The sequence below is a fragment of the Myxocyprinus asiaticus genome, chromosome 26, assembly GCF_019703515.2.
Source record: "Myxocyprinus asiaticus isolate MX2 ecotype Aquarium Trade chromosome 26, UBuf_Myxa_2, whole genome shotgun sequence".
NCBI lineage: Eukaryota > Metazoa > Chordata > Actinopteri > Cypriniformes > Catostomidae > Myxocyprinus > Myxocyprinus asiaticus.
The window spans coordinates 38,760,657-38,787,512 of NC_059369.1; the positions used below are offsets into that span (position 1 = coordinate 38,760,657).

The window sequence follows — 26,856 nt, forward strand, 5'->3', positions numbered from 1 at the left end:
ATTAGGTTTTCAATACAGCATTAACCCTAAAAGTTTCATCTCTTTAAGAAAAAATTTAAGTCACTTTAAGTGCCACATTGTACTTTGGAATTGGCGCGAAACGTGTTAGGAACCACAAAATATAAGTTTTTCAAAAATGTCACCACAGTCACATTATTTTCATGAGATCTGGCTGCTTATAGTTGACTCAAGCTGGCATAGGAGAGAGTATTTCTCAAAAAAATTACACCCTGAATGGGTCATGTCCCCCTCCAATGGCTTCATAACATGCTCAGAAGGGTTGCAAAGCCTGATGAGATGTCATAATCCTACTGATTCAATGGTGTTGGAGTCTGGCCTGCTCCTAAACATACAGGTCAGGAAAAATAGCTAGATTTGTGCAGAGAACATATGGCAACCCCATAGTCCTGTTGGCTGTCTAATTTATCTGTGCAGAAGGGAGCACATGTATACATTACAGCATTGGAGTCTGGCCTGCCCCTAAACATATAGGTCAGGAAAAATAGCTAGATTTGTGCAGAGAACATATGGCAACCCCATAGTCCTGCTGGCTGTCTCCTCAGCCATGCTATTTTGGTGATCCATAATTGATCTGTGCAGTAGGGAACACATGTATATGTTACACGGCATCATTCACTTGTGTGGAGAGTCACCACACTCAGCTTATCTGGGACACATGTCTCGGCAGACAACCAAAAGAGAAAGCCTCATGTTCAACATGCAGAGAAATTGAAAATAAAATGGCCCTTTTTTTAAACCTTTTCTTTGGCGTTTAGGACCCCTTGGGGAGAAGTTTTGAAACGTTAATTGAAATTTCATAGCCACCATTTTTTATCCAAAAATGAAAATTCTGTCATGATTTAATCAGCCTCATGGTGTTTCAGAGCGTTCAATGAAAAATGGCTTCAGGAGACATGGAGTATAGCATATAAATCATCTGAACTACCTTATGGCTCTTTAATAGAGTGCAACAGTCCAGTTCCGAAAGTAAAAATCCCATGAATTTTTTTCCATGGATGAACTGATTTTCAATTATAACTTATAAACTAGGGCTGCAACTAATGATTATTTTGATAATCGACTAATCGAACTATTATTAGAATGATTGTTAGACTATTCAGGCAATTATTGCAATGATTAATCATTAGCTCTTAACTGACTATTCAGCTTGTGCCTTGACTTAAACGGTTGTATTAAACGTGCTTACTAACAATAAAGAGGACAAAATCATCTTTTAAAAATACCTCTAAATGATATTCACTGAATTAAAGAAAAAAAAATACTTTTTATTAAGTTTAATTCAGTAAAAAAAAAAAAAAAAACACTGTTATCAAGTGTTTTGTCTTGTTTTCCATTTACAAATATCTAAAAAAAACAAGAAGCATTTACTTGAGAATCAACATATAAGATATTTAGATTTAGGTGGCCAAAAGTTTGGAATAATGTACAGATTTTGCTCTTATGGAAAGAAATTGGTACTTTTATTCACCAAAGTGGCATTCACAATGTATAGTCAGGACATTAATAATGAGAACTACTTCAAAGAAATTCTCATCAAAAAATCCTCCATGTGCAGCAATGACAGCTTTGCAGATCCTTGGCATTCTATCTGTCAGTTTGTCCAGACACTCAGGTGACATTTCACCCCACGTTTCCTGTAGCACTTGCTATGGCTGTCTTATCAAGCACTTCTCACGCACTTCACAGTCTAGCTGATCCCACAGAAGCTCAATGGGGTTAAGATCCATAACACTCTTTTCCAATTATCTGGTGTCCAATGTCTGTGTTGCTTTGCCCAGTCTAACCTTTTCTTTTTGTTTTTCTGTTTTAAAAGTGGCTTTTTCTTTGCAATTCTTCCCATAAGGCCTGCACCCCTGAGTCTTCTCTTTACTGTTGTACATGAAACTGGTGTTGAGCGGGTAGAATTCAATGAAGCTGTCAGCTGAGGACATGTAAGGCGTCTGTTTCTCAAACTAGAGACTCTGATGTACTTATCCTCTTGTTTAGTTGTACATCTGGTCTTCCACATCTCTTTCTGTCCTTGTTAGAGTCAGTTGTCCTTTGTCTTTGAAGACTGTAGTGTACACCTTTGTATGAAATCTTCAGTTTTTTGGCAAATTCAAGCATTGTATAGCCTAAATTCCTCAAAACAATGATTGACTGACGAGTTTCTAGAGAAAGCTGTTTCTTTGTTGCCATTTTTGACCTAATATTGACTTTAAGACATGCCAGTCTATTGCATACTGTGGCAACTCAAAAACAAACACAAAGACAATGTTAAGCTTCATTTAATGAACCAAATAGCTTTCAACTGTTTTTGATATAAAGTGATTTTCTAGTACCAAATTAGCAATTTAGCATGATTACTCAAGGATAAGGTGTTGGAGTGATGGCTGCTGGAAATGGGGCCTGTCTAGATTTGATCAAAAATTACTTTTTTCAAATAGTGATGGTGCTGTTTTTTACATCAGTAATGTCCTGACTATACTTTGTGATCAGTTGAATGCCACTTTGGTGAATTAAAGTACCAATTTCCTTCCAAAATAGCAAAATCTGTACGTTATTCCAAACTTTTGGCCGCCAGTGGATATAAGTGTATTTTGTATATAAGTGTATTTTTTCACTTGTTTATACTTATTTCAGTGCAGTAAAGACAAAATCTACTTACATTCAAGATATATTCTCTGAAAGCAAGCTTAAATATCTTATATGCTGCTTCTCAGGAATATGAGAACTGCTAGAATATGTAAACTGCATTGTTTCTATACTTATGATCAACAACCTAAAATCAATGTTTTATATATTTCCATAGTTTTATATCCAATTATGTAATTTGCAATGCTTCCTGGTATTGTAGTTTGTGTCTTCGTGACAGACGGTATGTACACAGTGTTGTACCTTTGTCTTTATGTCGATTTTCAAATACTTTGTTGCTTCAAAACTAAGTTTGTAATGTTGAATGATTCACCTCAGAGCTGGTTTGTTTGGTTCATGGCTTAGAACTCTTTTATGAAGGATTTTATTAAAAGTCTATGGAAGAAATGAATGGGGAAAATACTTGCAGAATCCAGGTGGCTGAAAAAGTAGGTGGGCACTGTTGCGCTCTATAGTGCTTAAATGTTATTTTTTCGAGCTCAACAGCGTCTGTCGCCTTGAACTTTTGTTGTAAGCAAAAAAGCACTGTAAACATTCTGCTAAACATCTCCTTTTGTTTTCCACAGAAGAAGGTCTTAAGGATTCGGGACAACATAAGGGTGAGTCAATAATGACAGAATATTCAGTTTGAACTATTCCTTGTAAGAATAAACCTAAAGCATAAATGTAACACTGTGCTATGACATGTCAAATCATATTCACATTTAGAACAGAGAATGTATTCTTCTCAGAGCAGAGGGCACATCAAAGCAAGTCTGTGTTTTAGATGTTTTGAGAGGTCTTTATGTCTTCAAGAGGCGAAATGGCTTTGAGGCAGTGAGTTCAATCATTACACAACAAAGTCATATACATTTGCAAGTCAATCAAATTTGCAAAACTCTTTTTTTAACAAACATTTACATGAGAATGTTGTGCTTTAGGAGATATAAGCTGCAGAACTCCGCTTGAAGAGAAGTTTTGCCCTATTGGTAAAAATACGGTCTCACCTACAAAAGAAACTCAGAAGCCCCAAACAAGAAAATGACCTTCAAAGAAAAACCCTTTCAAAGAATATATCAAGCCCATGACAAAAGATTTGCAAATCTAAACAAGATTTTACCTTTTCTGAAGAAAATGTAAGTTGCGCGTGCCCATGCAAAACTCGCTACCACAATGCGAGGTTGATTAATGGCCCAAGTCAAAGGAGCCCACTCCCAAGTCTCCATTATATTCTGGTTTTGACATATGGATTGTGTCCCTCCTTTAATGTAAGTCTATGGAATATTATTTTTTATTTTATTTGGTTAATTTTATCATCTGGCAGGTGAAAATGTTAAGTTTGATCACTTAGAAACTAGTCACATGATTTGTGGTACAGTATCATTACCCAAAGACCCCTAGAACTCTAACCTTATGAATGAGCAATAGTAAATGTGATGCTTGCCCTAGCGAACCACTAAATATTACTTTAAGAATAATTTGTTTCTAATTTAGAATAAGGGCAGCATCTGTCTTTTTTAAAACAGGAGTATTACTTGCAGAGGACTTTCGGTTGCTTGTGGATGTTCAGTTCTCTTGCGGTTTGATTTTTTTCTCTTTACATATTTAATGCATGCCAAACAACACTGACTCATTCTGACTGTACTCTACTCTACCAGTAGTATTGTTTCTAGGGCTTCTCATGGCTGTGTTCCACTAAAACTTTGGACTGAATGTACTTGAGCTGAAATCTAAGAGTCTCGTATTGTTTATTAATGCAAGTGCTGTATGGGCCACAGTCGAAACCTCTTATCTGCTTTTCTCTCTCCTATTCTGTCAAGCTGAAATCCACTTTATCTTAAGAGTGACAGTGCTAATTCTTTTTTTAATTCCGCATGCAACTCATGAAATGGTTGGCTGAAGCATTTAAAATAATTAGAGGTGTTTGCTGAGGCAAACGTCACTCATACCCCGTTTACACCTGGTTTTAAGATGCATCTTGGGTGATCCAATCACATGTGATCAGGTGAGACTCATTACTGTTTGCACCTGGTCTCTCAAATGCGTCTCCTGTGACCACTTGTGATCTGATTTGGAGGGGAGGGACTCTGTTTCATGATGACATACATCAATCACTATGTCAGTGTGTTACTGCATGATAATGAACCACAACAACATCAGAAAAGACAAAGAAAGTGCAGAAAAAAATGGCACGCTATTTCTCCCAGATGCATCTGAAATTTAATCATAGCACAAAAGCAACATTTCGAGCAGAATTGTCCGTTATTTTAGTGGATTAGTAGTATTATCCTGAGCTGCAGATGTTCATGCTTCTTATAGTCAACTAGTCTTATCATCTCTACCTACAATGCTGTAGAAACCACACAGCAACCTCCTAGCAGCCACCTACAAATTCCTAGCAACCACATAGCTACGCCTAGCTGCCACCCACAAAACCCTAGCAACCGCAAAGCAACGCCCTAGCAGCCACCCACAACACCCTAGCAACCACATAGCAATGCCTTAGTAGCCACTCACAACACCCTAGCAACCTCATAGCAACACCATAGAAGCCACCCACAACTCCCAACCAACCGCATAGCAATGCCTTAACAGTCATCCACAACACCCTAGCAACTGCACTGCAACGCCCTAGCAGCCACCAAAGTGTTTCTAGCAAGTCAGTCCACTGTCGACCATCTTTGGAACGCTCTCTGGAGGCTATTTCCAGTCATGACAGTGCAGCTCCTATCTACTTGAATGGAGAAAGAACATAATCTCAAAAACGGTTGGTCAAGATTACATCAAAGAACAGATTTCAAATCAGTAGTAAAATCTGACAACACTGGTATCATTCATTTAGCTTCTTTACCACAGATTACACCAAAAAATGAAATTGTGTAGCTAATGCGCCTGCATGTTCTCGAACTAATTGACAGGCGATGTCTGTATCTAAAAGATGATTGGCTCTTTTACCTGTAAGGCGGGGCTTCCTTTATACATTTGTTGACCATTGGGCCTTCAAATTTCTCCCATTCATTTTAATAGAAGTGGCCCTTCTCTGCTAAATAGTCTCTGGCAGCCTTCCACAACACGCAAGCAACCACATAGTAACTCAGAACACCTTAGTATTGATGTATAATAATAACAATGCACTGACACCCACCCACTTAAGCATTGCTGTGATGAGTTTTGCACAGGTAAGCACCACTTATTCCTAGATCTTACTGCAAACGTGTGCCTAAATCACCTGCTCTCAGCTGTGTCCTCTTGCCCTATAAACACATGTAGACTGCAAGCATGACATATTGGGAAGCCCATAAAATTGTAAGCACGTCTTTTCATTGTGTGGCCGGCATTTATGGGCCATTAGCGACTGCAGGGCAGCACTGGCCTTTCTTAGCCTCGGTGATGAGGTTAACACTCTTCTAATGTGCAAATATCAGGGTTAGGACATCTAATCATGAATTAATGCCTGCCCCAACACCCTCAACAAGAATGACAATCTCTTCTGCATCCAATCTCACAAAGATATCTTCACTGTCATATGATAAATTGGGCCAGGCAGTTAATGTGATAAGTGAATAAACAGCATTGCTTAGCCCCAAAATAAGAAACAGTCTGATGATAATCGAATGTCACACTTGGCTTTACAAACATCCCTGTTCACATTCCAAGCACAAAAAGTGTGAAAATCCAGTGTGAAAGAGTTTATTTCTTAAACCTGAAGTGTGATATTTTTTTATTTTTTTTTGTTAAAATAAAAACATACATTTCTTATCCTTGCTTAATGTGCAGAGACAACTATAAGTTTACATTTGTAGGTTGATTTCACTGAAAAGTTTAAACACTGTGACTGTGGCTCTATCAAAATATTCCTTTGTTTGTTTGAGAATCCCCAACCCGTCCAAAACAGGAACATTGGTTCAACCAACGGCATGAGTTTGGGATGAGACAACGGCAGGTGACCACCTGCAGATGGGCAAGTGTTCTGTTTTATGTGCACTTTTGTTTGAAGACACTAGTGGTGCAGAATTAAACACTTAGCTTTAAATAAAAACACTTACGCTCTTCTAACGTGTCAGAAAACAGTTATATCACTTTCTGATTGGTAGATTGCCCTGGATTCACTTATTCCTTCTAAATCATTGGGAACTATTAAGCGGCCTACTGATTCTGAGCAGCTGTGTTGGTGTACAGAGAGAGTTTAAAATCTCTTGTGTTACATCAGTGGATGTTTGATCTTGGCGAAGGTCAGTACTCTTCTGTGGCTGGCGGTTTTTTGGTTACATGATTGTGCTTTAAAAAGAATTCTCAATTCTGTTTTTTTTTTTTTTTTTTTTCTGTGATAAACAATGGTAATTAAATTCTCTCCCTTTGATTTCCCTACTTTTTGGGGGGTTTTGGGGGCTTTTTGTTTTGTGATGTTTGTTATGTTTATTAGTTTTGGTCTCTTTCATATTTTCAGAAATAAGCTTTCTTTGAAAAATCTTATTTTCTTAGTTTTTGCAATTTGTCTGGATGACCTGAGTGCAGGTCATCATTTTTATTTACAATTTCATTTGAATATTTATTGGAACCTCTCTAATAACTATCGCAATCGGTGGGTCTACTCTGATAGGATTGCAGACAGCAGGGAAAAAACAATGCTAAATGCAAATAATAAAATGCAACTAACCATATAATAGTGCATGATTAGGACAGTAAAATAAATAGACTTAACTTTTAAAAGAGATGAGAAATTAATATTTGTTTTGTTTGTTGTCGAGGTCAAAAGTCGTGCATCCAATCAAACCCTATGGTTCTTTGCCACAAATGTATCTTGTCTTGGAAGAAGCTATCTGACTCAGACAGATGCCAGCATCCTCAAGCCATTAACAAAACTATGCAAGGAAAAACTAAATATGACCAAGACTATACTGAATATGGGTTTACTTGCAATGAGAATAAAAATGGGATTATGCTGTTAATTAATGGCATAGATTTGACATTAGATTCTGACATTTTATTCAGCACCGTGTGAGTTTTGAACACGTTTGAACATGTGTCCATCGGGGACATTACACTCGGTTACACACTACAAACAAACACACAACAGTGAGTCCGTGCAAGAGAAAGGATGCTGATGGGACTTGTGACAAAAGTGAAGTTCTTCACATCTTTTGTAAGTCAGCATTTTACCACATAACATAATTTAAACTTTGTACCCATTGCCGCCGAGCTTCTGAAGCGTGAACTAATGATTACCAGACAACTCAGATTAATTATATTTCCATCAGCAGTGCCAGCGCTAAAAGCAGAACAAGACGCGCTTTTCATATGGAGTTCAACGCGGCCCTTGATGCCCTGAAACAAACCATGTGCATTCCATATTCAAAGTGAAAACACAGCCTGATAACTATAAATATTGTGGAGGATGAGGGTTCAAACGATTTAATGCGCATTTCAACGAATAGTAGTTCTATCAATCAGTCAACATCCCAATTAGACTTTGGTAAATGTTTAATGTTATAATTGGTGCTATTTTAGTGAATTTCTGTATTTGTACTGTGGAGGTCGGAAAATGTTCATAAAGCATTATTGTTACATATTGTTTTGTTATATTGTGTTGTTCTTTCCAAAGAAGGAAATAAATGCATTTTGATAGGAAATAATTATATATAGAGTCAAATTTCAGCACTTTTATAATCTGCGATTAATCGCGATTAACTGAAAAATCATGAGATTAATCGCGATTAAAAATTTTAATCTACAGACAGCTCTAATTTAAACGTTTGAAAAAAGGACATTTTTGTTTAATTCTTTACAATTCACAGTTCTGGTATTGTATTGGTTTGCCATGTGATGTCCATGTAAAATCTGGGTCCTGAAGCAAAACCAGTTGTTAACCACTGTTCTATTAGACGTGAGTCAATTTGAGCACTGACAGTAGGTCCTGCATTTTTCAGATGGGTCCCTAGTGTTTACCAATGGTTATCTGCACAGCTGTTGTGTCACAAAGAAGTTTTCACTATCAACGTATGGCCACACTCAATCCCAGAGAAACATCTCATACAGCCATTTGAATCCAAACAGAGGAGAGAGCAATCTGAACAAAAATTAATGTGTGACTGTTAGTGAACCAAAGATCAAACAGCCATCCTCACAAATGTGTCTGAGAAGAAAACCCAATGAAAGTCAGGAAAACCTGACCAGCAAACTCAAAGTTACGTCCAAATCTTTCATAGCTGTCATAAGTGGCAAAGGACTATAATGGATGCTGACATCCTCTGGTGTGCAGTTTAGATACTGTATACTCCCAAATGTCAGTAATTTGCCTTACAGGTAATCCTCAGAGACACAGCTGCACTGATTCTTTTCTTTCTTTCTTGGAAATAAACAAATCTGGTCTTTTTTTCCCTCTAGGATGTGTCATCTCAGGCCCATCTACATGAAATGATATTTCTGTAAATGTAGAGTTTTAGTTAACTGAAACCCATGCTACAGTTATCACTGTCAATATGCTGTGATTGCCTAGGAAAAAACTATTAATACAGACCTGTCATGTCCAACTAGCACTTGGGGTCAGATCTGTGGATGTTAAGTATGCTTGATTTTTTTGGCACAATACATATCCTGACACGTTTCTTTGTTGCTGTAGTGTGCTTTAATTTTAGTGTGTCCTTGGCAGCTTTAACTTTTGCCACTTTTAAGCAGAAAAGCCAGAACAGTCATTTTGTTTTCAAAAGAAGTTTTATCTTAAGTGATCACAGGAAGTAAACAGCTGTCATTTTAAAAGGACGAAGATCACCTGATCAGTAAGAAGGTCAATTTGTCAAACAACAGATGGTACAATTCATCCTTGATACAAAGAGGGCAAAACAACTAGAGGGGTTTGACACAGTGCAAAAAATACTTAAACTACACTTTTTCTGTTGCTCTTAAAGGAATAGCTCACCCACAAATTTAAATTCTCTAATAATTTACTCACCCTCATGCCATTGCAGATGTGTATGACTTTCTTTTTGTATTCTACAGAACACAAACAAATATTTTTTAGAAAAATAGCTCAGCACTTTAGGTCCTTACAATGCAAGTGATGGTGGCCAGACCTTTTGCAGCTCCAAAAATCACATAAATGGTCCAGACTTTATGCTGATAGTCTGGCTACGCAAACATCAAGTTTTGACTCTAAAATAATTATATTTGTTTTAAAGTGTCTTTTTAACTCTCTCAATTTATATTTGTTTAATATTTAAAAGTTTGGCACATATAATCCCAGAGTAAACACAATAAAGAACATCCAGGTTTAATATCTACAGTATATCATCTTGTACTTAACTGCAGTTTCTTATGCCTACATTTATTAAATTGCAGGTTCATCGAAGGGGACAATATATTATTGAGGGAATGTGATTTGAAAATGTCATAGCCCAAAGTAGCATCTTCCATGCAAGCTGTGACTGTAACATGTCAAAAGCGTACATGCAACTGCTACGCCACAGTTCTGAGGGTCTGCTCATATCTCTTAAAGAGCAAATGCTTAAAGCATTTATTGGAGAAAAATAGCTAAATAAATGTTGAATTATGCACACATATTCCCAATGCAGCATTATAATAGAAATGCTCCTGACCTTGGAACTGAAGCCTATAAAACAAGATTATTAAAAATGTCCCAGAACAAACACTGAAAGTAAAACACTTCAACGCAAACTCTCCCCTGACAGCCTGATGAATCAATAAGAGGAAGCCATTTATGCATTTCAGGATGTCGTGTTGATGTACCAATATCCACATCCCTACCTTTACACGGAGAGAGCGGCAGACTGCTGCACACAGAGAGGGAGGCGTGCATGAGGAGGCGCGCAGGAGTAATTTAAAGCGATCAATATCAGCTAGGCGCTGACCCACAAAGTGAGGGGTTTGCAAAGGTGGTTATTTTTAGCAAGAGCAAAGTTTTCCCTTCATATCCGCAGTACTTGTGTGCATCTCTCTCCAGAGAAATGGGCTAAATTAATGGATGACCTTGCATGCTGCAGAAGGAAAGTTTAGTCACATGGCCTGAATGAGGTCAGATGGAAGATCTCTTCCAGAGCTTTATATTTTTCATCTCTCAGTAGGGAAGAGTGAGTCACAGGTCTGATCTAATGCGAGCCGTGAATGAGCTTTGCATGTCCTGCTACAAATCTGAAATTGTAATATGATCCTCATATGGTGAATGAGAAATGAGTGAATAATCAATTAGTCACATGGCTGGCAGGCGCAGAAGGGCCAGGAGAGCAGTGATTATTGCTGAGGAATATTCTGGAAAGTAAATACTTGGGTTATGATTGACAGTTGAGATGAGCAGCATTTAAACTATCAGAAAGAGAAAATGGAGGGAGGGGAAAAACAGGAGCTTGGTCATTCTTGTTAAGTACATTTTTTCTCTGTATTTTTTTTTTTTTTTTAAATGAATATGCAAATGTTGTAATTTAAGGAAGTATTTCTATAAAAGGGTGTATCCAACTTGTACTGAAATCTGCATAAACTTACAAGATGGAAATACAAAGTAAAAGTGATGCTGCCTTCACATGCTATTGGAATGATTATATTTCCCACTTTCCCAGTCATGAGTCATCATACTTGCCCAATCATAATTATGAGTCTCATCTTCAAGTGCTTTGTTGTCAGAATCATGGACGACGCCAGGTTCATTCTTGCTAGTTTCTTGGAGAACTCTTATTTTGACCGCAATACTTGTTAGTCAGCTTACATGTTAGCTAGTGAAATTTGATCAAATAAACACTATTTTTTTCTGTGTAAAACAATATAAAATATGCATCAAATGGTTTTTGATATACGTGAATGTTTATGACCGAAACGGCAAGCACTAACAAGAATGCTGCATTTAGAAAAATCTTGTTACCTGTCTTTCACTGCAGAAACCATACTCTCCTCCGCCATGTTCCCAACTCGTAAACTTGTGTATCAATTCTCGTCCTTTGTGTTTTACAAGTACGACCTGAGAACTCATAGGTGAAATTTCACAACTCTACTCACACAAAAACATTCTACATATAAGTATATTGGACTAAGATAAAATGTTTTTACATAAAATAAAATAAAATATAATAAATAATTATAATACTTGTAAAATTACAACCTTATGTAATCTGGGTTGTCATATGACACTACATTTCTATATAACTCTACAATTAATCACTGTATTACAAAAATAATACCAGTGTTAAATGCACTGAATACCAAAGGAAACATATGTGGATTATATAGAAGCCACAAATGCATTTTAGGATTTCTTATAATTTATTTGAAATTCTCTTATAATTAAAAAAATATATATTCACCTACATTTTACAAAAGTAAGTTCACATGATAGAAGACACCTTAATTGATGAACACCTGGAATAGCATATCAAAAGGCCACTTCATGTAAAAAAAAAAAAAAAAAAAAAAAACAACAACAAAAAATGTCCTAAACTAGACGCAGTTATTTTGACCCACATGTGCGTTCTAGATTTGAATCAACATTTAAATCATAAAAAAATTCAATATCTCCATTAGAAACACAGTCCCAACTCACTAAAATGACATTAATTTATTGTATAGTTATTTCTATTAAATGCATTGTTATTTTAATGAACTTTTCAAACTCAAATTTGTTTTTTTGTGTCTCTTATTGAATGTGCAGTTATGATTATGTTCACTTTTATTATTAATGATAACTTTTAATGATCAACATTGATATTAAGGGAAAATACATTTAAAAAAAAGTATAAATTATAACCATAAACTATAAACCAATAAAAACAATATTCCTAGGAATTTACATTTAAACATTTGGACTAAAGACAGAAAAAGTTGCATAAGACTTGGGGACATGTAAAGAATGGCAACATTCACTCAAATCAAAGTGAAATTATTTAAGAATTACCCCTTTGTTAATAACCCCCCCACCCCGGACTTTACTTATTTAGATAATAAATCTAGAGAACATGTGGAGATGGGGTGGAGGTGGGATGTCAGGAGAGTTGTCACAGGAAGCAGGTAAGCAGCGGCTTATATACTCCTGCTCGTGGGCTGTGATTTGTCAGATTAAAATTAACATGCTCCTCCCGAACCTCTGTTAATTAACTCCATCGCATGATAAAGAATTTATTTCACCTGGAATGACATAGAGGAATATGTTAAATTATACATGCCTGTATGATCTCTGAAAATGCATAATATCTCTATCATCATCAGGATTAAACACCGTAAAATAAAAATGACCAGTGACAGATGCAGTAAAACTCTTCTGTCAGTCAGTTGATTGTTAATTAGTCTTGGTAATGTAGGAAACCCTTAGTGAACGGTTACTAATTCAGTCAATTTCAAATGAAATAAAAATCACAAATGAGATTGCTTTACTTTATCTAAATTGTTTCTTCCTGATGGTAATAAGATTAAAGGAGACTTTTTTACTGTAGTCGGTTTTTTCTGAAATGTTTCTCAGTAATCTCATGTCTCCTCTAGATTTTCAGAAGAGTATTAAACTGTGCTCAGATTAACCAAGATACCAAAGTCTGCAATCAAAAGTGAGAGATCTCAATATGAACTCAAACATTTCTCAGATTCTTCCAAGGCCGAATGATCTGAGCTAAGCTATCCACATACATTTTATAGCTCTATACTTTTATTGTATGCCAACAATTTACTCATTTGTTCCTATTTTTATTTAAAAAAAGAAATATGAAATCTCTCCATCCTTCCTTTTTAAACAAACAGTCAACAGAGGGAATGTCTCTCCTCTAATCTGTTGATTTAGCTACAGAGGACTGTGTCTCGATTTCTCATTCATCGAGTGAGAATCACACAGACGTTTATTTAAACAGATTAATTCTTCCACAGCGTATTATTCATAAAGTTGCTCAGTGTGACCGAGCGCTGCCTCGCTCATATTATGACATGTCACTCCTTTCAATTGACTGAAGCTGAGATTAAATTGTCATGAATAAAACAAAGGGGCAGTAAATAAACCAGCAGCCTTTGGTGCTCAGTTAATGATGCTGAATCCATCTAAAGGAGGTTTCGCTTCCAGGTGAAGGACCACTCATGATCTCAGGGGAACAAAGAGAGGGGCGGCACATTAGTTAGCAGCTCATGAGGACTGGAGCTCAGCCAGAACAGGATGTAGAGTGAGAGAAAGAGACAGCATGCTCTCTCAGCTCCAGAACGAAGTGCAAACGCAAAGTTCTTGTGAACAGAAGGTGCAATGCCATAGGAAGTCGAAAGGGAGGATGAGAGAGTGATCAGGAATGAGGGCAGACTTTTACATGCAGCATAAAACAAGAAATGAGTGATTTTAAAATACATGTGACAGGGATACTGCAGAATGATCACACGGGAAGTCGGCATGCTGTTTCTGAAAGTTCCGGTACCCTAGAATCAGCAACAGTATGCCGACTCACTGACATGCCCTATCTCCCATCGGACATATTTGGAACGGCTCAACCACAATTACTTTTCCTTGTGACACAACTGTTAGCACGTTGCATCAGTTGCATGGGAGACCACAGTTCAATCCCCATTCAAAAAAGAAAATAATCACTTTTGTATAAACAATCACGAGCGTGATAAGGAGGTTGGATTTTTATCCCAAACATTGCATTTTGTCTCTACTAATGGTTAGGATTGGATTTGGGTTTTGGTTGGGGGTAGATTGTATAAAATAAGCATTTCTCTTCACTCTTTTACACCCTGATCAGCTGAAAACAATTCTTTTTACAACTGGCTTCTGGCAACCTCTCCTGGATATAAATGGATGTCACACTTGTTTATATGCTCTGAAACACTTACCTCTTTAGCCTCTGGAGACAGTGTTTTCAAATTCGGTCAACATATACCGATTTCGGCTAAAGAATAATTTTATGTGAGATCAGGCTGGATACTAACCTATCGGAAACAGGTCTCACTTTAGTGCAGTGTAGTGTGTGTGTGTGTGTGTGTATGTGTGTGTGTGTGTGTGTGTGTGTGTGTGTGTGTGTGTGTGTGTGCGTGTGCGTGCATGCGTGTTGACCAGAATGATCGTATTTGCAAAATTAACGCACATGAATGCAACCATGTCGCAATAGAACGCAACAGTTTGGTTCAGGAAGTAAAAATCTCAGTAGGCATGTTTTTGGTAACGATAACTTATAAACCTTAAAAAAAGACCTACTGTGAGCTCCTTAGTTGGTCATCAATGGTATATGCTTCTTCTGAAGCCATCTTTCAGTGATTTCTCAACTTCTTTTTTTTTAAAAACTGTTTAATAGTGGAATTTCTAATATAGAATTACACTACCCATGAAAGAAAGATCCACCAATCAGAGAGTCACAGCAAACAAAGTGCATCAAAAAAGCCCAGCTGTGGCCGCCCACTCCCATGATGCACTGTGAATGACACAATCTTGTCAGTCTTCCAACACTATTAAAGTACTTGTCTACAGTATTTGTATATCTGAATATTATGCAAAATCAACATTCGCAGTGCTTCATGGAATTGAATCTTATTCTTTCATTTAAGATGTTAAGTACACAGTCTTGTACCTTTTGACTTTTTGTCAGATTTTCAAATATTTTTTTTCATCAAATCAAAGATTGTAATGTAGTGAATTACCTCAGAGCTTGTTGGTTTGGCTCATGGCTTAGTACTTTTTTTATGAAGGATTTTATGAAATCACTATGGAAAAACAATTAATGGGAATAGTACTTCTGGAACAAAGATGCAATATCTCTTAGAATACGACCTTTATTTTTATCTTTATTAAATGAACATCCCCTGTCTTTTTCACACATGAAACACAATTTCTTGACTAATTACTGATCCATAGTTAAAACAGATGCTAAGCCGTGTGTTTCATTAGCATCGTAGAGCAGCTTGTAGTTACACAGGCGTCACCTCCCCAAAGGGCCCACAATTGTAATGCTGCCAAACCCAGAAAATGAGAGAACCCAGAAAGAATCCTCTCTATACATATTACATAAACTTCCTTCCATACAAGTGGATGAGATGTAACCAGTGGGATTCAGGTTGTGATGAGGGAAAACTCTCCTGCCAAACACAGTAAATCCCTCAGCTATCTGGATCTGAGCAACCCATTGCTGCTCTTCATATAATTTAGCTAGAACTCATTGAGTTCACTGTCATTTGCTGGGAAAGAGCTGTAACCTGTTAGTATAGTGACATGTGTAGGACACAGTTTCAGAATGTGTCAGGACTGTTCTCTTTCCTTCGATGAGCACCTGACTGGCCTTATCATGTTTGGAACACCTTTGGGGTCTGCACATTGTTAAACAAAAACCGAAGGTGATTTCTGGAGGGAACCCAGTCCATGTAAAAATGAGGATCTGGGGTACAGTTTATGAGGACTACAGCAGTGGTTCTCAACCAGGGGGCCTCAGCAAACTTCTCAGCCGGGGGGCCTCAAGATGGCTTAAAATTATTTTAAATAAATAAATAATAATTTATTATTATTAATAATAATTAATGATAAATTATAGCAAGTTATTAAGGTTAATAATAATAATAATAATAATAATAATAATAACAATAATAACAATAAATACAATAATAAACAATTATAATAATAAAAACAATACTAAATAATAATCATTATTCTTTTACTATTATATTATTATTATTATTATCATTATTATTATTATTATTATTATTATATTAACCTTAAAAACTTGCTATAATTATTAATTATTATTAATGATAGATAGATAGATAGATAGATAGATAGATAGATAGATAGATACCTTCTGTAGGAACTCGAGCTGCGTATTCACATTGGAACACACCCTGAGTGTCACGTGGTCTGAAGCCCTTATACAATCATGCCAATTTATTGGCTGATGGCGCTTAAGTGACATCCCTAGGGACAGGGCATAGCAGTCAGTTTAAAAGTGGGGGGACACAGCTGTCAATAGGTGGCTCGCACAGTCCCAACACTTACAGTGCAGTATTAATATATTATAGTATATATTAATATATAAGTATGATATAAGTATTATATTAATATATACGTATTATTCACTTTTAGTATTCGTAATATTTTAATGATTCAAGTATTGCAAAATATTTGCAGAATTTTGCAAAATTAGCTGCAATAGTAAAGGACATCTTGTGGAGCACTTGCTTCTGTTTCACACATGACAATAAAAGACTAAACACAAGCTGGTCCTGAGTACATTATTTAATCAAATAATGACAATTGTGCATGTGCACAATATAATTTTTTACTCTTGTGCTTGTGCATTGTGGGATTTAAATTTATCCAAGTGGCTCAAGTGTTTTGATTACGTTCACCAAAATTCTTTCAGATCCATTTAATGATTCATTGACCATTTCTGGTAATGCCAGAATGTGGTGACAAATGAGTGTCAGTTGTGAAATTAGTTAGTCACTGAATCAACGATCAAAATAAAATTTGAATCCTTTTAAAATTTGTATGTCTACTGACCTACAAAGAGACTTTATAGAGGTTTTCAGCATTATAAGAACAAAGCAAATCTATAATTTCCCTACAGTTTGTGAGCTGCTGAGCATGATTTTTATCAAAAGACAACAGTCTTATATTAATTATGAGTTTCAATAACATCCATATTTTTTCCTGGATAAAAAAGCATGTCTACATGTCTGTTCACTTCAGTAAAATGCCTTTTCATTTTCCCTACAGTTTGTTGACTGCACACCTACATAGAGGTAAAAAACAGGAGCTCATATTAAAAATAGCTTTACATATTTAATACAGATCAAGTAATCTGCTTAAATTGGCAAAAACAACCGATCAAACTATTACCTCACACATTTTTTAATAATCGTCATTGGCCGATAAATTTTTCTGTTTGGCCGATTTGTTTCTTGAGGGCTCTGAGAATCACCTGTTTGCATGTGAAGCGACTGAGACATATAAACAACCAGTCACGGTTCGTTTTGTTGTTACGTGCCATCATGTGACTACAATAATAGACCGGTGAGCAACACAGTCTGATGTAAACGGTCCACATATCAGAGGTGCGGCAGACACGTTTGAGCTCATTATGTTAAAGTGCTTGCCTGTTTCATTCTCCTCATCAGTTCCCTGTAACTTTTAACTGTCTTGTCTAATGCTAAAAAGGCAAATATCAATAAAACTAATATCATATACCATCTGCAAATATGCACATATCTCGCTTAAACAGATGTAATAAACCAGCCTCACACAACTTCAGCAGATCCAGCAAACTTTGGAGTGCTCATATATCATCCTTGAAACATGTATTCTAACAGTCTCTCCTCAACAATTCTATTATATACCATCTGCAAATATGCAGATACTCGTTTAAACAGTGGTAATTCATGAACCTCATGAAAATCTAGTGTTTTCTTCCCGTCGAGCACTTATCTACAGTAAAATCTTCCTCTGAAGTGTGTGTTCTATCAGCCAGTATTAAAACCTCTGTATCAGGATCAAAAGTTCCTCTGATTCACAAATCATGACAGTCAGTCCGTGACAATCCAAGCAGGCGATCCAGGCCATTTAAACTTTCAGGAGATTTCTGATATTAATATCTGCATGAAACAGACTTTTCGTTTGTTGGTGCATGTATAACAGCATTGTTCTGAAGGCAAGAGGTGTCAAGCAAAATGTTAAATGTCAAGCACACTTTTTGCAGTGAATAATAAATACAAATTCAAACATTAAAATAAGTGAAAATAAAATCAATATAGCCTACAAACAGGTGAAAGTCCCGTGAATCTATCAGGAATTTTACAATAAGACACCATTATTTAGTTAAATATTAACAATAATAATAATAATAATAATATTACATTTATAAAGCGCCTTACCAGAGGTTGCACAGTTTAAAGAAGAATAAAAAAAGACTGAGCATGTTTCAGATTCTTCATTTTACATAAGGAGGACTATTCCTAATAGATGAATACACTATGGAGCATTTAAACCTTTATGGAGCATTTTAACTTTTTTCAGAATAAAGTCTTAACCAGATAATTACCTTAATCAAATATATTGTGAATATAAATGTGGTCAACTTTAAGAGACAGATAGACAAGCTTCAGTGTGAAATTATCACATTAATTTAACATTCCGCTCAGGTTTAGGCTATAAATGAATACATGGGAATCACATGTGAATCGTGTGATACATTAACATAGACATTTCAAGAAGCGGAAAGTGCATATGATGTAGTATCTTAATGTTACACTTGATAGGCTTCAGACGTGCACAATTCTGAAACACCAGAATATGGTTCGGTTTTCCCCCACAGTTTGCTGGGGAGCGAACATTATAATTTATTTATTTTTTTTAACAATTCACAAATTCAGCCTCCCCTCCATGTTTTCACATTCTTCCCCATTCTATGCTAGGGAAGATGGTTTATCTGGCTTCCTCTGCTGTAAATACATTCAGAATGACATCTTTTTATAACTGCCTGATCGAATTCGGCCTCTGTCTCCATGACCAAGGGTTTCGGGACATGCATAACAGAATTCGATGTTCATCGAGCACAAGTATGCACAAAACATACAGTGAACATAAGCATCACACGTCCCGTCCCCCCCCCTCCCCCCCCATAAAGAATGCCGGGGCTGATGTGGTGAACCAGTTTTCTGAAATAAACTTTCTCCCCAATGTTCATACACTTATCCCCGTTCAAATACCAGGGAAAAGGTTTATTTTGTCAGTGCCCTGATACATTCAGGGTGCTCATCATTTATGCCTAAGTACAATAAAGGCAAAAACATTATCAAATTCCCTTCAACATGCCACAGTATTAGAGGAGCGAAGGCTTCCCTCCGCTGTGCTGCTGGTTTTGGGGCAGTCACCAAAAGTAAGCCGAGTGTGCCATCTAGTGGTTACAGGCCATGCTTCAGGCAAGAGCCGTGCATTAATCCCTCTGTCAGTTGAAGGGCATTTCGAACAATAAAGCTTGGTTATGTAATTCAATTCAGGCGAAATCCGCCAGTGTTCAGTAGGGTTGTTCCGACAGACGTTTCTGTTCGGGAAGCCCTGTTTTTGATTTGGGAAATTCATTCTCTTTAGAAAAAGGGGCATTAGAGGAGATTCCCCCTTCTCAGAGAGAGTGTGGCTTTTACAGCCATTATTTTCTGGTCCCGAAAAAATATGGCAGCTTGCGTCCCATTCTGGATTTGAGACGTTTGAATTCCAAACTAATGAAATGTCAATTCGGAATGCTGACAGAGGCAAATAATGTCACAAGTGCACCCCGGGGGACTGTGTAACAATAGATTTGAAGGATGCTTATTTCCATATTCAGATTGCACCTAAGCACAGGTGCTTTCTCAGATTCGCTTTTGGGGGCAAAGCATATCAATTTTCCATCCTTCCATTCAGACTTGTGCTGGCACCATGCACTTTCAAAAAATGCATTGGTTGGTGCTAGCCCAATCGAAGACTTTGGCTGCCCAACATCGAGATGTCATTCTCAGCCATTTGAGCAATCTAGGGCTGTGTGTAAACCTAGACAGGAGTGTCCTGTTGCCAAGGCAACAGACTCTGTTTCTAGGGGTGGAGCTAGATTCACAGGCGATGCAGGCGCATCTGTCTCCAGTTCATGTTCTGTCATTCCGCCGGTGTCTAGCGATGTTCAGAGTGGGACCCATTCTCCCTGCAAGAACATTTCACAGGCTTTTGAGGCTCATGATCACAGCTTCCGCTGTCATTCCCCTGGGCATGTTTCATGCGAGACCTTTTCAGTGCTGGATGAACTCCACAAAGGGACTTCAACCACTGAAGCATGCGTTCCATCTCTTCAAAGTGACGCGTGGGTGCTACCGAACTCTGTCTCCATGGAAACTGACCTGCCTTCTGATGTCAGGCGTTCAATTGGGACAGGTGTGTCGCCACAAAGTTATAACGACAGACGCCTCCTCCACGAGATGGGGTGCTGTATATCCAGCCTGCTGGGTTTGGATGGGCCAGCGGCAATATTTGCACATAAACTGTCTGGAGATGTTCACAGTGATGCTGGCATTTCCTCCCAGAAATTCAGGGCAGTCATGTCCTTATCCGGTCAGACAACAGGACGGTGGTGTCCTATATCAATCGCCAGGGAGGAGTGCGTTCTCATGCCATACTGAGGCTAGCATGTCGCATTCTTCTGTGGGCACGGGACAATGTGCTGTCTCTACGAGCTGTGCATGTTCCAGACCAGTTGAATTTGGGGGCGGATCTCCTGTCCAGACAGGGCTTGATGCCCAGAGAGTGGACATTACATCCTCAGATTATGGAAAAAATCTGGAGAAGGTTCAGCAGAGCAGATGTGGATCTGTTCACTTCAAGCGAGATGTCACACTGTCCCCTCTGGTTTTCCCTCTCACCCCCAGCACCACTAGGCATTGATGTGTTGGCGTATCCGTGGCCGACAACGCGTCTTTATACGTTTCCACTGATCAGTATGCTACACACAGTTCTGCAGAGAGTTCGGGAGGATCAGGTACGCCTTCCATCAGTGTTGCCGTTTTGGCCATCTCAAGTATGGTTTTTGACTCTGGTCTCTCTCCTGCAGAATGAGAATTGGGAGATTCCTGACAGAACAGACATGTTGTCTCAGGCTTGGGGCAGCATTTGGAACTACTGGCCAGACTTGTGGAAGTTATGGGTATGGCCCTTCAACAGGGCACACTTTTCAATGATAGTGTAGAGCCAAGGAGGGCGGGGCCGTGCTGGAATGAGACACACCCGGTCCCCAATCAGCCTGATGGGGCGTGCGAGGGATAAAGGCAGCCGGGGACGACAGTTTGAGAGATAGAGAATTGCAGGCAGCTGTACTGTGTGTTTTCGGTTGTGTGTTTTGTTTAAATTGTTTATTAAGTTATTATTTATATTATAAAGCCGGTTCTCGCCTCCTCCTTTCCACTAAACCCCCTTACAGATGGGTTATCCCCCGCTGTGGTTGATACCATTCTGAATGCTAGAGCTCCATCAACTAGGAAGTTTTATATGTTCAAGTGGCATATTTTTGCTTCTTGATGTACAGTGCGTGGTGAAGATCCAGTTCATTGCCCTGCCGGTACAGTGCTGGATTTTTTGCAAGAGCATTTTGGGGCCAGGTTTGCCCCGGCAACGTTTAAAGTCTATGTTGCCGCTATAGCAGCTAAGCATGCGCTTATCAGTGGAGTCTCTGTCAGTAGACATTCTCTTGTCTCTCGTTTTATGTGCAAGGTACGCAGGCTTAGACCTTTTCGTCCCATCCGTGTTCCTTTATTGGATTTATCTGTTGTTTTAGAGGCACTCTAGGGTGCTCCGTTTGAGCCCTTGGCAGCAGTCGCTGATAAGTTTCTGACTCTTAAAACGGCCCTGCTGGTGACATTGGCGTCATTTAAAAGGGTTGGTGATTTGCATGCCTTGTCGATTAATCCCATATGTATGGATTTTGCACCAGGGTGTTCAAGGGTGGTGTTAAGACCTCACTTGGGCTATTTGCCCAAGGTTGTTTCTACATCATTTCGCTCATAGACTATTAATTTTCAGGCTTTCTATCCTCCCCCATTTGAGTTGGAAAATCATGAAAGATTGCATATGCTTTGCCCAGTTCAGGCGCTGCGAGTTTATTTTGACCACTGATGCAATTTCAAGTGCTTACGAAGTGCGTGGTTTACCTTCGCCTTCGGGTATTCCAGCTCATTCTACGAGGAGCATGGTATCCTCATGGGCTTTGGCTAGGGGTGAGTCCTTGGAGGACATTTGTATGGCAGCAGGATGGTCCTCTTTGCATCCATTTGTTCGATTTTATCATCTGGACGAGGGTTTGACTCCTGCTTCCCAGGTTCTCTCTGTTGGAACGAGAATAAACTCATAATTCAGGCGCTTTAGCTCGCTTGTGCACCGCTATATGCTTGCCACACTTGCATAGACAGTTGGCAGCTACTGTTCGCATGGCGTGAATGTATATCGTTCCCAATGTGATTTCGCAGCTCAAGAAAGAAACAAAGAAACAAAGAAACAAAGAAAGAAAGACAGAAAGAAAAAGAAAGAAAACATGTTGATAAAATGACCACCTTCAAGATTCATTTTGAGAAAAATTAGGACAGGGACAAAAAGTGTCTTTGTCTTCCAAACAGCCATTTGTTAGTAAATGCTAAGTAAATTACTCATGAGGGAGGCCGTAAATCTGGCTCATGGTTTCATGTCCTTGCTGTTTTTGGCAGCTCGATCCCATTCAGCCGCCTGTGGGATGCTGCTTGTCTGTCCTGCATTAATATTGATGTGATGTTCAGGCAGAGTCAAGTCTCTGTGTATTCAAATACACATTCTGCGTCAGATAAACTCAAGGGCATTCAGTGGCCTTAGCCATCAGCACGTCCTGCTGAATCGACACACCACCTTTTGAGTTCCTGTCTGCAAAATTGTCACCTGAGGTCGGTGTATATAGTCTGCAGATATTGGAACTAAAAGCTAAACATTTTGTCTCTAAAGGGGAGTTTGGTTCATTTGGTTGGTCTGAAAGTTGTTTACCGAACTTTGGTGTGCAATAAGGAATTGTCTGGCTGAAAACAGGTGTCTGGGGTACAGTTCTCATTTAGTATGAAAGCAGTCTGTCCTAATTTGTGAAAGTGAACTGCTATTGATGACGTACAGTATATTTGCCCTATTTTATGAATATTCTTTCTGATTGCTTCTTGTCTTTGCCTTCAACTCGCTTCTTGTCATTTGCAATGCATCCACAGTACATCCACAGTTTTGGCAGTAAGGGTGTTGTTCAAACATCATGCATTCTTGTGTCAAATCAGTTAGACAGAGCAACACATACAAGCTTGTTAAATACCATTCATTCTTGTTAATATAAGCACTCAACATGTTTGTCCATATGTAAATGTTTCTCCTGCCCCCAGATTCATCTGATTGATGATTTTTAAACCAACAATTAAAAAATTGCGTAGAACGTGAGAATGGCCCCTAAAACCAATGGGACAAAAACTGCGAACAACAATTTACATTTTGGCTGTTTTCTCCTCGTAGTCATACTAGGATACAGCTTTTGCTGGAAGTCATGGCAGTACGTTGATAACAAATTTACCACAGTTCTGAGGCAAAGAATACAATAAATCCAGGTTCAGACTAAGCAATTGAACCAAGTGTTAAAAACAGCCTAAGGGGCATTGTTGCATCAGTATGCACTTTATAAATAGTTTTTTATGTAAATTTGTGCTAGAATGAACGTCTTTGACTATTGCAGCATGTTGCACTGTGTTTCTTGTGCAGGAGCGTCATGTGTTTTAGATGCCTTGTCAAATTTAAAAGAAACTTTAACTTTTAAAAATGAGTCTTGAGACTGTTCTGTTCTGTTAGTTGTGCCGTGCCCAGCTTTTTTTAGCGCAAGTCCCCTGACAGTGGATTTTTAGTGGGTCTCTTAGAAGCACAAACATCTCAAAAGCACCAGATGAGTAATTTAGAATTTCGAGGACTGTCCAACAGGCCTGGCTTTCAAAATCCAAATTAAAATACTATTTATTGATGCAAATTTATATATCTGTCAACATCTCCAAGAGGATTTTATAATACTATCATCAGCTGATGTTTTAAATGAGACAGGGGTGGGGACAGACAAATTATTCATGCAACATTTACACTAATGAGAATTTTCTGCTAGCGCTCTCAGTGCATACTGGGGGAGTGTTTTCATAAGCTCCACAGTAGATCCATATAAACCTGGGCTGGATATTAAATTATAAGGACAATAAAACACTCCCTGGGGTGAAGCACAAGGCATTGTCCGTAAGGGGGCTGGGAGATTTTAATAAGAGTAAAATATTAAATTGGACATTTTGTAATAAAGGGAGTGCACTATATTTTTCTCTCTGCCTCCATATTCATTCATTCTGTGGATTTATTGCTGCTCAAGGAAGTTTCTCATTAGTTGTTGCTGCCGTCATCAAGTCAGGTACGCAATGCTTGCTAGAAAAGATAGCAATCTGTGTTGCATATGAAAATCAGAGAATATCATTTTCAGATTTATTACCTGCAGTTACTTTTTTTTTTTTTTTAGAGACATGCAGTATTTGGAGAGTTCCCAAACAGAAAACACTGATAGAGCCAGCCATAAAGGGAGAAAAATCATAGATAAATGTTTTGTAGACTGATAAAACATGTATTCATTTTGAACAAGTCAAATTGAAACGCAGCTCGCAATCAGTTTTACTGCCGTAATGTTACGTATTTCAGAGTGAAAGGGAATATTCAATGAGAAGAAAATAAAATGTAGGGAGGGGCTTGATTTTATACAATGGGAAATTATTATATTATGAAAAGTAGGCTTTAAATACTAGAATGGCGCCAGGTGGTTTGAAGGGAGGGGTTGAAAAGAAACATTTGTGACATGATCCTACAGGTATTGTGGATGAGTCATTTCAGGAGCAAGTTAATATATTTTTGAAGAATTTATGTCGTTAGAATATTCGGGATAAATAACTTTTAGGCATCCTATATAAACGTATGATGATTAAAAACTTTTATTTGGGATAAAAACATTTATGCATCCTATATAAACTTTTGATGATTAAAAACTTTTATATGGGATAAAAACTTTTAGGCATCCTATATAAACTTATAATGATTAAAAACATCCCATGAGGTTATTAGTGGCAATGTTTTCTTTAGCTGACTGTTTGTGTGCAGACTGATCTCACAGTGAATTCAAAATATTAGGTTGACTTTTCTGAAGTTAAACTCTGAGCATTGCCCCCAGTGGCAGAAGCTGAACATATTTTTGACACTTATTTTTGACACTTGTGAGCTCCAGTTGTTGGGTGAAATACCTGCAGAGGGGAGTTATGCTGCCTTCAAGTGCTATCGGAATTATCGTAAATACGCGTTTCCCACTCGGTAGTTGCACATGAATGACACTCAAGTCGTAATTATGACTGGGAAACTATATGAGATAATTTTAATAACTAATTTTTGTTTAGGAAAGAAATCAGTGGCCAAAAAATAATATAGAAAAGTCTCAGCAATGTAAAAACATGACTAAATAGTACCCCCCCCCCCCCCTAATATTTATAGATTATAAGACTCATCCTGATCAATTCACCCTTTGCTATTACTAATGCAGGTAATTTAGTCCGTCTGATGTTGTAATCCGACACATGTCGTTCACAGCGCACATCCTGCATTAAAAGGTGGATCCTCTGCACGCCTGCGACTAATACAACGCTGAAACTGATAACACAGCGGAAAATGATGGAGTTTGCAGATAATCAGCAGTGTCAAATGAATATCGTGTCAAGGGGGTAAACCATCGCAGTACAACACTGTCATCTTTATCAGATGGCCGTCGTTTGGGGCGTGAGGGGATATAAATGGGCTCCCTCTCTCTGCTGTGGAGTTAAGCGGTGAACGTCAAAGAACTAGAACTGAAAATTAGCATCATTTGCTTTAAATCCTCATCATCTGTACTTCAGTCAGGAAGTAACCTGCCAGCTTGCTGAGGGCTAAATATGCACCCTGATAACCCAGTGGACGAGTGTCTTTTTTTGTATTTCCCAATTAAACATCTTTCCCTGGAGTACACAGGCCAACAGAGACCAAAAATTGCTGCAGGGGAGTACCAAAGCATTTAAGTGATTTTTGGCTGTATTCTGACAGAAAAACAAGTTGATATTGTATATATAGATATTATATGAATTTTTTATAATTTCCCTACTTGCCATTGTGTAAAAAGTTTTAATTAAGGTTAATGCATGAACTTGACCAGACCATATACTGAAATATATTGAAAGTCTGCTATATTCTTTTATAGAAATACTTCCTTAACTTACATCACAAGTATATTTATTATTATTCTTTTAAGGTTACAGAGTCCAAAAAGTACTGCATAACATGAATGACCCGAAACGTTTCAATTTCGAGAGGCATCAACAGCTAAATAAAACCTCCTTAAATAATGAGAAAAGCATTTTCATACAATTGCTGTAATTTCATGGAGGTGTGCACTCAAAATCAAATGTACCGTTCACTAATGATTTTTTCTGGAAAGCTTTAGTAAAATGATAAGTTGGAATAAGCAGGCATCAGCAAACCAAATGCAAAGTAGGATACATAAGACTGATAACTCAATAATTTGCCATTACATTTTTTGCATAACAGAACATTATGTTCACAGAGGCGCTTAACTTCATGGCTTTTGAGTGTGTTTTACCAAAATAAATCAAAGCATATATCTTTGTTTGTCTGTGAAATTGAATCCTGTTCTAATATTTGAGTGTTTGCCATTA

At 37.8% G+C, this 26,856-nt stretch overlaps 1 protein-coding gene across 3 annotated transcripts in view; it reads left to right on the top strand.

The window, feature by feature from the left end:
* The window catches only part of LOC127416607 (carbohydrate sulfotransferase 8-like), a 242,775-nt gene that overhangs the window by 180,433 nt on the left and 35,486 nt on the right, over positions 1 to 26,856 (top strand). For 2 of the 3 annotated variants that reach the window (XM_051656036.1, XM_051656037.1), the window contains one exon: positions 3,222 to 3,254. The exons of the other annotated variant lie outside the window; for it this stretch is intronic. In XM_051656036.1, the coding sequence (XP_051511996.1) occupies positions 3,222 to 3,254 (33 nt within the window). The remainder of the gene's footprint in view (positions 1 to 3,221; positions 3,255 to 26,856) is intronic. 3 annotated transcript variants of the gene reach the window in all.